Source organism: Drosophila albomicans, chromosome X (assembly GCF_009650485.2).
Source record: "Drosophila albomicans strain 15112-1751.03 chromosome X, ASM965048v2, whole genome shotgun sequence".
In the NCBI taxonomy this organism is placed as follows: Eukaryota; Metazoa; Arthropoda; class Insecta; order Diptera; family Drosophilidae; genus Drosophila; species Drosophila albomicans.
In genome coordinates this window covers 29132912-29145338 of record NC_047627.2, presented here as the reverse complement: position 1 = coordinate 29145338, position 12427 = coordinate 29132912, and the positions used below count along the sequence as shown (strand labels likewise).

Sequence of the window (12427 nt, the reverse complement as noted above, 5' to 3'; positions counted from 1 at the left end):
ATATAGCGAAATAATTACTCAAGTTGTTTAGCATTTATTTTTGTTTTTTGTAAATTAAATTTTTTTTTTATAATTTTTGTTATTGTGCGCGCTTTAATCCTGACACAAACTTTTTTTGAATTTCCGTACTGGTTTATTTATTTTTGTTATTGTTATTGTATTTGTTTCACAGTTTTTTTGTTTCTGTGGGCATGTGGAAATCTAAGAAAAACACATTCATTACTTTTGCTCATTAACAAACGTGTAAACAACAAAAAAAGAAGAAAAACGAAAAACGAAAAGAAACCAAGCAAAGAAGGAAGTGTGAAAACAAATTGCAAATTCTGAGAAACAAAAACCAACCAAATTAAAAAAAAACAAAACAAACAAGAAAAGCGAAAAAGAAATTAAGAAAAAAAAATAAGTAAGCAGCTGAAGCTGAAGAGATCAGCAACAAAAATCCAACAAACACACACACACACACAGAGACAAACGCACATTGAGGACGTTGCGAGTGAGCGACAAAATGCAACGCACGCAGTCGCCGCTGTCGACGCTGCTGCTGTTGCTGCTGTTGGCGTCAGCAGCGCAAGCACAAGCGCAGGCGCAGAATATAGGTGAGTGTGTCAAGCGAAAGACGAAAGACTAAAGACGAAAAAGCACATGAAACGAGCAAAAACAACCACCAACAACAACAACAGCAAAGCAAACAAATTTTCTCTCGGTTTTTTGTCTGCGCTGTTTACTTTACTTTATTCATCACCCATTTGACTCTTGTTATTGTCGTTGTTGTTGTTGTTGTTGCTGTTGTCTGCTTCTTTTTTTTTTCGGGGCGCACCTTTTGAAATTTTTGCATACAATTTTTGTCGCTCGTATTTTTTTCTTTCAATTTTTTGATTTCCGGTTCTCTTTAAAACAAAAGCAAACGCGCAGCTTATGCGCTTTTTCCCACGTTCATAAAGCAAACACCACCAACAACAACAACAACAGCTAAAAGTCCAGCTTCAAGTCAAGTGCCGGCAACTGGTCAGCTTTGCTCTGGTTCTTGTTGTTGCTGTTGTTGCCCGCTCGCCGTTTATATCGGTCAGCTTTTGTGCTCGTTAATTGTTTCGTGGGATACGCGCGACAAACCGAACGAACGAACGAACGAACAAGCGAAGGAACGAACGAACGAACGAACGAACGGTCGATCCATTAACACAACTGACAACAATTCTCATATGCATATGCATGAGTGTGTACGCATGTGTATGTGTATATACCGTAAGCACTCGCATACAGTAAACATCGCCTAAGGCGCCCTAAGCGACCTTGCCGTCAACACTGTGGAAAGAAAACTTTGATTGCTTAAATTATTTTTGTTTTTCCCTTTTTTTTTGGCAACTTAGAATTCAATATGTAGGCTATAATTCAGCATTTTTATATAGTATATATAAAGAAAACTTTAATCGCATCAAATAAATATTAGTTGCCTAAATTTAAACTAAAAAATTGCATTTTTATATTGCATATGAAGAAAACTTCAAACTGATTTAAAAAAAAAAGAAATACACTTTAACTATTTTGGTATTTTACTTCATACTTACTCAATTCTATTTCTGGAGTACAATGAATAATTTTCAAATTAATTACATGTTTAGTTCAACTTTTTTTTTGAGCATCAACATTAAGTTTTTGATTGGAAATAGGTTTCAAAAACTATCAAGAAAAGAACACAGCAAATTTCTGAAATGGTCGTACTCTCTATTCTATACAAATTATTTGTAGTATTAAAGTGTCGAATTTTTGATAAGTAAAGTATTTTTTATTCTGATCATATTAAAATTTAAGAAACGCTTACTCACTACAAGATTTAGCTGCTTTGGCTGACAATTTGGTATATTTTGAGTAATATATCGATATACCCAATATGGCTTTTGGTATATTTTATATGAGTACCTCACAGTGAAGCTTTCTTACTTGTTTTTGATTGGTTTCAACACATCCTAAGCATAAAAGAAAGAACTTCAAATAAGACATCGACTATTTTAGCTATTTCAAAAAATCGATAATTATAATTTCAACAATTTGCAATTTCCAACATAGCGTTTTAAAAGAGTTCAATAACTATTTCTTTTCTTTTTGTGGTAATCCTTACTGTACAACTTGTTTACATGTGAGCCGTTGGGCGGTGTTGGTCAGCTGATGGGCGTGGTCAGCGAGCGAATGTTGACCGCAGGAAACGGATGTTTGTTTGGGTCAGCAAGCAAAAATAGCGCCAGCAAATGTGAGCGCCAAATGTGTCACACAATCACACAAAAGACTTAGGCAACAAACTTGTTGGCTGCTGTTGCTGTTGCTGCTGCACGTGGCAACGTCACCTGCCAGCGGCGAGTAACCAGAGCAGCAACCAAAGCAACCTGTTGTGCCGTTCTTGTCTCCAATTACCAAACCGAGTGTTGCTGCCACGTGCAGCAAGATTGGGTTACAGTTACAACAAAGCAGGTTCACAATGAAGAAGACAACACACAAACAATGCCTTGAACTTGAGAACAAAAGAACACAGAGAACAGAACAACCGAGAGGTTGACTGTTTTTATTTTTTTTTTGTTTCGCCTCGGTCACTTTTACTGTTAGCCAATGTGAAGCTTTTGTTTCTTCTGCTTCGACAGAGTTACGACTCAATTCGTTTCTTGATGAAACAGCAATTCTTCAATTTTTGTCGTCTTCTTTTATTTTTTTTTGGGGGCCCGTATCTTCTTTTGGGAGATGCGTCGCCTTATCAGAGAAGATGCGTTGCACCGTTAGGCAAACGCATATTTTTCTGTTTGTGGGAATGTATAAAAGAAAACCCGAAAAGAAAAAACATTAATTTAAATTACAAATCAAAAACAACAAGCAGGAAAACCCTAGCTAAAGACACTTTCCAGAGACTAAAGAAATTGTCTAAGAAATTAAAATAAAATTTACGATCGTCTCTTGGCAACTACGAACAAAAATTTCACAACGTGTTGAAGTTAAGTTGGTATTTTTATTTATTTATTTTGTGTTTTTTTGCGTTGCTTGCTGTCTCTCGGACAAATGGGAAAGTTTTTAATATATATTGTATATGTAGTTGTATTTGTATATGTATTTTCACAATTGTATTTCATAGTGTTGACAATAAGAAAAGTAAAAGTGCAATGCAAACAACGAGTTGGAGAAATGGTGACAATGCTGGCAAATTGTGGGCCAGCAACACTTCTCTCATAATGAGCATTACGTTGTCTTATAGTCTTATATATATGTATATATATCGTAATGATCGTTGTTGAGCCATCCCGAAATTTATGTGTAGTCCAAACGTGGCAATTGTTGTCGTTGTTGACAGTTCATTAATATTTTCATGAACAGTTTTATGCGCATTACCAAGCAAGTTTTTTCCTTTCTTTTTGTATCTTTATTTGATGATGCTCAACTTTAGTTGAGTTCGAGTTATGATAATAATCATAATAATAATGTGTTGTGCTCAACAATGTTTATTGACTAATGTGTAATGTTAAAATACAAGACTTTCTTTTGCATTCAAGAAATGAGCTGCTAACTAATTAGAAATTCTTTAGTTGAATTACAAATATAATGGTATTTTTATGAATTATTAATAGCCCATAAATATTGAGAAACATTTTAAAATTTATACAAATTATGTAGAAATTCTGTAGTTTAATTGCAGCATTGAAAAATAAACAGCTAATATATAATATATTAAGTAATAACTATAATTAAAAGACTTTCTTTTGTTATCAAATACATCGACTAACAAGTAAAAAAAAAATACAGTTGATTATGCTAAAATCAGAACTGTAAAATATACCAAATTAATATACCGTTAAGAAACTAAAGTTATACCAAAGGTTATACTTGGTATATTGGTCTAGTTCTTTATTCAAAATATACCAGATTGTCGACTTTAAAATACTTATACTATACCAAAAAGCTAAGTTTGGTATATTGATATACATTAAAAATATACCACATTGTCAGCCAAAGCAAATATACTTAAAATTTATTGAAATTCATTTATTGAGTAAAAATTACAAGTAAAGAACTTGACTTTTGCTTTTCACATTAGATATTATTATATTATATTATAATTTAAATAATGATTAATATATTTTCCAGAATAACATTTAGATAATAACAGAAACTCTTGAAGCTACAAGTTATGTAGAAATTCTCTTTGATATTTATGAATAATGAACAGTAAATTTTATGATAAATAAATCATTTTCATTTGCATTAGAAATCATGTTTAAAAGTCTGCTGCTCCATTGCAATTATAATAATGTTGTTAAAAAAAAAAAAACAGATGAAGTAATAATTAAAGCAAACTTTCGTTTGCATTGAAAATCAAATTCTATAGTTAAGTTGCAATTATAATAATGTTGTTGTTGTTGTTTGAAATAAATGTTGATTGAGTAATAATAATGAGAAGCGAGAAGCGCTTTCTTTTGCTCATTTTGCTTTTCATAAGTGAAATTCTATAGCATTCATGTGCATATCTAATGTTTGTTGTTGTTTAATGATAATGATGCTGCTTGTGTTGTTCATTCATGATCATTATCGTCGTCGTCGTTGGGCTAATGCACGCTGTGGCGCATTGCGGAAGCACGGCGTTTAATTGCAATGCGAAAAAAAATCAAGCATAACTATCCGCAAAAGATGCTCGTATCTATGAGATACATAACTTTCGAGTTTCGAGTTTGTATCTTGCTATTATGATGCCCATGTCGTTGGCTTTTTGCTTGGCTCATTTGCTGCTGTTGTTGATGTTGCTGCAACCACAGTAAACCACACACAATGCCTGAGAGATAGTTTTTTTGGGGGCGTGGCACACTGTGCGCGCATGCGTGCAAACATTTTTCGCTGCTTGTTTTTCTCTCTCTCTGTGTTTGCGGTTTGCATTGGGCAAATCCCAAAAACAAGTCGCAGCTGCCCTTATATAATAGAAACAAGGAAATCCACATTGAGGAAGCCACCAACTGATTTGCCTGCCTCTGCCTGCTTTGTGGGCGGCTAAATCACGCACTTCACTAGACACAACAAGAGAGAGAAAAAAAAAAGAAAAACCATAACAAGACTTGACTTTTACTTTTTTATTGTCACAGACTGAGGAAACTCTCAGAATCGTTAGTCATTTAACTAAATGATGCAACACTTTATTGATTATCAAAGCTCTTTTATAGCGTAGCGTGGGAGGCGACACTTTTTACGGCTTTGCCTAAATCCCATTAAAGTCAGAATACATAATCCCAAAAGCAAACATCAAGTGACTTTAATTATGATGAGATTATTGCCGCAATCGCAGCGATAAAGTCGATTTAATGAATTTGATTGCTGTGCGATAATCAACGAAGAGTATGTACATTTTTTTTTTTTTTGGTTTTTTCTGTGTTTGGGGGGGAGGGCAAATGTCACAAAGTTTTGCGCAATTTGTCACCACTCGAATGCCCCTTCAATAATATGTTTGGCCTCACATTTTTACGCAATTTCGAGTTTGTTTTTCTTTTTTGTTTCTCTCTCTTGCTTTTGAGGTGCAATCTTCATCAAGTGCTTGGCACGTAGGAGTCGAGTCTCCAATGTTGAGGGAGTGGAAGTGTGTGTATGTGTGGAGTGCGGCATTAAAATGGAAATGAGCCAGTGAACAGCTTGCGCAAGCTGAGCTGCGTTTTGTCAAAATGGCCTTGCCAGTTGCCCCAAAACACACACAAAATACTGTTCATGATTGATAGAAATTAACTTCAGTGCATTTTATTCAAGATCTTTGTTATAAAGTACGACTAACCACAAAAGATTGAAAAGAACAAGTCAGAAAGCTACAGTCGAAGGTATCTGCAAACTATTTAGAATAAAAACATAAACATACCAAATTAATATACTGAAAATATACTAAAATAAAAAGATATATTATAACATTAAGAATATACCATTGAGCACAAAATATATTATATACCAATATACCAAATTAATATACTGAAAATATACTAAAATATAGAGATATATTATTACATTCAAAATATGCCATCGATTTCAAAATATACCTTATACCAACATACCAAAAATATACCGAATTAGTATACTGAAAAAATACTAAAATATGAAAAATAGCACTTCATTCAAATTATACCATCTAGTATAAAATATATCATATACACATATACCAAAATTATACCAAATTAATATACTGCATAAATACCGAAATATACCAAAGACTATATTTGCAAGTATGTATATTTATTCCAAATATACCATTGATATATACAATATACCAATATACTACATTCTAAATATACCATAGTGTTCAAAATATACCATAGCGTAGAAAATATACCAGATTGTCCTGCAATGCAACACAGTCCCGACTACAAAAAAATAACAATTTACATCACAAAACAATATTTATAAAAAAAATACCAAATTAATATACTGAACCAAATTCTAAAAATATGCCAAACGCTATAAATTTGTTATATCAATACTACATTTAAAGTATACCATCGAGTACAATATATGTTATACCATAGCCTACAAAATATACCAGATTGTGAAGCCAAGCAACTCCTACTCGAATCCGAGTATAAAAATAGATCTCGACTGCAACTGTAACTTGAATGCATGCAACCGTTAGAGCAGAACTCGCTCTGCAATTGGCACTGAAATTGGAATTAGGATTGGGATTGGGATTGGGATTAGTGAAATGCTCTTTTTAGCCTAGCCTAGATGAGGCGCGAAATCTGATAGCGAACATGGAAATTCTTGGCAAAGACACGCATAAATTGAGATCAAAAGCGAGTCGAATTCTGGTTATTGATGACACTTTTATTGCTGAAATGATATCGAATGTTATGTGCTCGAATTAAGTAGCTCGATTAACTGCTAATTGGCCCCAATTAGAAGTTCTTCTGGTTTAGTGTAGACACTTGACATCATTAGTGAAGAAATGCATTAAAAAGTGAAGAATAATTGGCCTCTTATTTCTGTTAAAGTATAAGCAAATATTATGAAGATTTTGTTGCTGTTGAAAAAGTTTGGAACAATTGAAATTAAATAAATTTCGTTGAAATTGGTATAAATTTTTTTTATTTTCTATGTCAATACAAATTGATAAAAAATAAAATAAGGTTTTCCAATTACAATGAAACATGAAATTATAAATTTGACATAAGAAAAAAAGAATAAATTCCATTAAATTTATAAAGTTTTATTTAATATGAATATTAACATTTAATAAGCACTCTTGAATTAATTGAATAATTTTTTTATATTTTTATAAATTTAGTGCGTTAACTGAGTATTTAAATATAAATAGTAAATCAATTTCTAGATTAGAAAATATTAAAACTTCTCTTCAAAAATACTTTAAGAATCAAAACTTTAACTTTAGGAATCAAAAGAATAAATCAATTTTTAGATTGTGAAATTTTATTACTGAATATAGAAAACTTTAGAAAAACCTCTCTTTAGAAATTAAATTTTTAGAGATTAGCAAACTTTACTACTAAATATAAGTATACAAAATTGTATTAAAAATTCTCTTCAAAAATACTCTCTCACAATCACAATTTCGAAACTAGAAAAGCTGAGGGCCTTACAGCAGCTGTTGGCTGACATTATTTTATTTTTTTTTTTTGGCAAATATGTAAATTACAGAGAAAGCTGCTTCTTGGGTACTTGACATCGGTTTTATTTGCTCAGATGATGCAATATTTATTTGTGCTGTTAAGATTCTCAGAGATTAGTCAGAGTGGGATGAACTGCGAAAGTTTTGAACTATCAACAACAACAAAAGGCGCAAACAATGGCAAAGCGAAAAAAAATTACTCAGAGAAGCGCAACCCACATATGGATTCAAAAGCGTTCAATGAGCAATTTCTATGCTTGATTTGTTTATGTATATATGTACATATATATATATATATTTTTTTTTTGGGTGCAGCTTATTTGTATGAGATTCTCATTATTGGAATTACTGTCGGCTGCAGTTCAACAGAGGTAGAGAGAGGGAAAGAGAGAGACAGAGGCAGGTGGGCTTTTGATAACTTTCGCGTTTGTTGCCTAAGTCATTCGTTTGCCAGGTGCTGTGTGTGTGTGTGTGTGTGTGAGAAATTTGTAATGTGTGTCGCAGTGAAATGCTCGGAAAGTGAAACTAACGTCTAATAAATAAATGAAATTGTTTGCTATTAGTAGCGCATTTAAATGACAACTGAAAAGGAAAGAAAACAGAAAAAAAAATAGGTGGACGACAGAATTTATGCGCTTTTTAATTTAATTAATTATAATGAATGTGCGACGCGTTGCTCATTTATTGTTCGCTGTTGTTGTTGTTGTTGTTGCCACCTGGCTGCTGCTGTTGTTGTTGTTGTTGTAATTTCTGCTGTTGCCATTTTGAAATTGCTGGCAACAATTGGCAGCCACCTGATTCACGACTCGTTTTGCCAGCCAGCCAGCCAAACATCAATGCCACAGAGCAAACTCCATCGAAATTGTTATAAATAATTGCCTTTGTTAATAACTTTAAACGCTTGTGTGTGCGTGATATTAGTCTATGTGTGAGTGTGTGTGTTGTGCGTTTCGTCACTGGCCCACAAAATGATTTTGCTATTGCTTTTTTTTTTTTTTGGTTTTTGCTCTCTGTTGCAATTGCCTTAAAAATTGACTGCCAAATGCGCCACAAAAACATAAAAAAAAAAAGCTAAGCGCAAAGCTAACAACTTGTTGTTAGTTCAGTTTTCCCCCCTTTCCCCCCGCTTACCAAAATGAAATATCGCTATTTAAAGAGCTCAACTCATTAGGGCTTTATTCGATACGCTCACGATATTTTAACATTGACATAAATAACAGTTCACTTTGCGATTAAATCTCAAAGCGGCAGAATTCATTGTTTAACTGTTATAACAATTTGAACTCGAAATTGAAATCGTGAACTCGGTCATATCACATTTTGCTTTTGTAGTGGAATTCTTTTATTGAATATAAAATGCAATCCTCTTTTGGAATATAAAATGCACACTTGGAAATTTGCTTATCTCTATTTTTAAGAAGCATTGAAAATACTTTATTTAATGCACTTTTTCTACAGCTCAAAAGCTGAACATTAATTTGCTTTAAATCTACAAATTTTGAAGTCTTTTAGGGTAGAAAAATATTATAAGAAAGGAAAAGAAGATTTCAGTTTGATTTTCAGTACATTGTCAAAAATCATACTCAGATATTCGAAGAAATCTTTCTCGTATAATATCCGACTCGTGTTTCAAGTTTTTCAATCTTTTCGCGATAATCTTGAAAATCTTTCTCAAATATTTTGTAAGAAATCATATCTTTTATATTATATGAGATGATAATCTTTTCTGTTTCAGTTAAGATTAATTTTGGATATATATTTTTCTTGGTTAGTCTAGCATATCTTTCTCAAATATATTTGTTTTTTTGGTATATTTTATACGAAGTAGTGTATTGATATACCATATATAATTTTTTGGTATATTTTTGGTATATTATTTTCGGGATTAATCTAATTTGATTGATTTCAGTTTTGATTTTGGTATACTTTGTACCCAAATAGTATATTGATATACCAATAATAGGCTTTTAGCATATTTGAGTATTTTTAGTATACTAATTTGGTATAAATGTATACATTTTTCTTAGAATTCATTTTGTACGTCATAGTATATTGATATACCAAATATAGTGTTCGGTATATTTCAGTATTTCTTTTAGTATATTCATTAGGTATAATTATAGAATAGAAAATATCTTTATGGAATGAATTTACTTTGGTTTATTGTAGTATATTTTAGTATTTTTTGGTATATTATTTTCGGGATTAATGTAATTTGATTGATTTCAGTTTTGATTTTGGTATACTTTGTACCCAAATAGTATATTGATATACCAATAATAGGCTTTTAGCATATTTCAGTATTTTTAGTATACTAATTTGGTATAAATGTATACATTTTTCTTAGAATTCATTTTGTACGTAATAGTATATTGATATACCAAATATAGTGTTCAGTATATTTCAGTATTTTTTGGTATATTCATTAGGTATAATTGTAGAATAGAAAATATCTTTATGGGATGAATTTACTTTGGTTTATTTCAGTTAATAGTATATTGATATACCAAATATAGTATACAGTATATTTTAGTATTTTTTGGTATTCATTTGATATAATTCGGAGATTAATCTACTTTGGTATTTTCAGTTAATCTAAAATCGAAAATATCTCTCTCTCTCCCTGCTAATCTAAAGAAATCTTGCTCAGATCTTGTTGAACTTTGAAAATCATGATTGCCTCTTGTGCTTGATGACACATTTGATGTGGCAAGTAGAGAGCAAGAGCCATCAAGTGTGGCAAGTGTGCCAAGTATCACGTTGATGTTCTTGTTGCAGAGTTGGGGAAGCTGGCAACCAATAAGGTCACTGGGGGAATATCATCGTATATCGTATTACGTTATATGTAGCATATAAAACGAGATCGCGCAGACAAGTCGAGAGAGTTAAGTTTAGATTACGCTTTGGCAGCAACTTTCACGTGGACAGGACGGCGACAGGTAGCGCAAAAAAAAAAAGAAAGACGACAAAGATTGCGCCAAGTGTAAAGGCAAAATAGAAGAGACGCCCACATGGCAGAAAGAGAGAGAGAGACAGACAAAAGACAGAAGAATGTTGCTCATGTGGGTGAAAGCCAAGCCCATTTGTTTTTTGAGCCTACAGCTCAGCTTCGTCCACAGCTGTTAAGTGTTTTTTTTGTTGTTTTTGTTTTTTTGTGTGGAAGTCAGGCGAAAATAAAGAACGCGCTTGGCAATAACAATAACAATTTGCCATAGATTACGGGCGCCTAGGACGTTGCCTTTTTTTTTGCTTTGGACGTTGTTTGTTGTTGGTTTGAGCTGCAGCTAATTGCGGACATGGACTTGCAACTTGCAACTTGCGAGTTGTTGCTGCTTGGCGAAGCCAAACAAATGATCATTAGCAAAGCGAAAAGCCAAAAGCAAATCATCGAACATTATCATTATCATTATGATAATCATGCTAACACACACACACACACACACACACAAGGAGTTCATTGACTCTCTCGACTTGGCTAATCCCAAACAATCGGAAGTGTGCGCTGATGATGACGCTGCACTTCCAATCAATAAGCAGCAGCAACAGCAGCAGCAACACTTGCCGCACATATGGCCAATTGTTGCTTGTTGCACCGTTGTCCAGCCACCAACAACAACAACAACAACAAGCTCTATATCAAGTTGATTTCATAATGTTGCTGCTGCTGTTGTGGCCAGCGGCAACTGTCTAGCGGTAAATATCGAGCAATTGGAATGCCAGCAAGCAGCAAGCAGCACAACAGCAACAAAAGAAGCAGCAGCAGCAAAGAAGTTAAAGCAGCATATTTTATAATCCAGGCACGCTAGCAACAACACAACAGCAACAGCAGCAACAGCAGCACGAGAACAACAATAATAATGGGCAACAAAAATGTTACTAAAGTGAAATTTTCCATAATAAAAGCGTTGAGCTGCCCACTGACTGCTAAACTGCTTCTAATTTTCTCTCTCTCTAAGCAAAGGTTGAGCGTTGTTGTTGTTGCTGCTACTCTTCATTTGCATAGCGACGCGTTGACAACACATTTCTTGAACTTTGTCTTTGGAGAAAGGCACGCAACAACAGCAACAGCAACAGCTAGAAGCACTTTTGATTTATTTAAATTCCCCGTCCATTTTTCTCTTTCGTCATCATTTTGTCAAGCATAATTTTTAATGCGTTTTTTGCGCCCTGTCCCATTAAAAACGATTAAGCAAATAAAAAGAAGAAAACAACAACAACCACACGAAAAATTCTGCGCAACCACAAAAATGCCATAAAAAGCGGCAGCAACAAAAATGTGGAAAAATTCTTGGCAGCGTGTGCAACAAATTAGGCACAAACCAAAAATAAATGCAAAACGAAAAAAACAAAAAACAAAAAAAAAAAAATGGCAGCAACACACACACAAAATTAGCGACTGCAATGAGAACGCTTCTCGCAACCAACACACACACAACCACACACACACACACACACACACACAGAGCGCACGAGCCGCAAAGTCAGTCAAAGCCAAAGCCAAAGCTTGCCCCCGGTTGTTGCAGGTGTTTCGCAGTGGCTGTTGCTGCTGTGGTTGCTGTTGTAGTTGTGATTGTTATTGCAGCTATAGTTGTTGCTGCTGTTGCTTCTGTAGCTGTGGTTGTTATTGTGGCCAAAGTTGCTGCTGCTGCTGTAATTGTTGTTGTTGTTGCAGCTATAGTTGCTGCTGCTGTTGCTGTTGTTGTTCTCGCTGCATTTGGGCTCGTCTTGACCCAGTTTATGTCTAGCAGGACCAACTGTTGCTGCTGCTGTTGGCTGGCAACACCTTTCTTTCTGCGCTTGCACATTGAT

General features: G+C 33.7%; 1 protein-coding gene across 2 annotated transcripts in view; it reads left to right on the top strand.

Moving 5' to 3' along the window:
- Positions 1 to 12427, top strand: part of LOC117575639 (uncharacterized) — a 41649-nt gene that overhangs the window by 171 nt on the left and 29051 nt on the right. For both annotated transcript variants that reach the window (XM_034259930.2, XM_034259922.2), the window contains exon 2: positions 173 to 596. In XM_034259930.2, the coding sequence (XP_034115821.1) occupies positions 506 to 596 (91 nt within the window). In that variant the 5' untranslated portion in view covers positions 173 to 505. The remainder of the gene's footprint in view (positions 1 to 172; positions 597 to 12427) is intronic.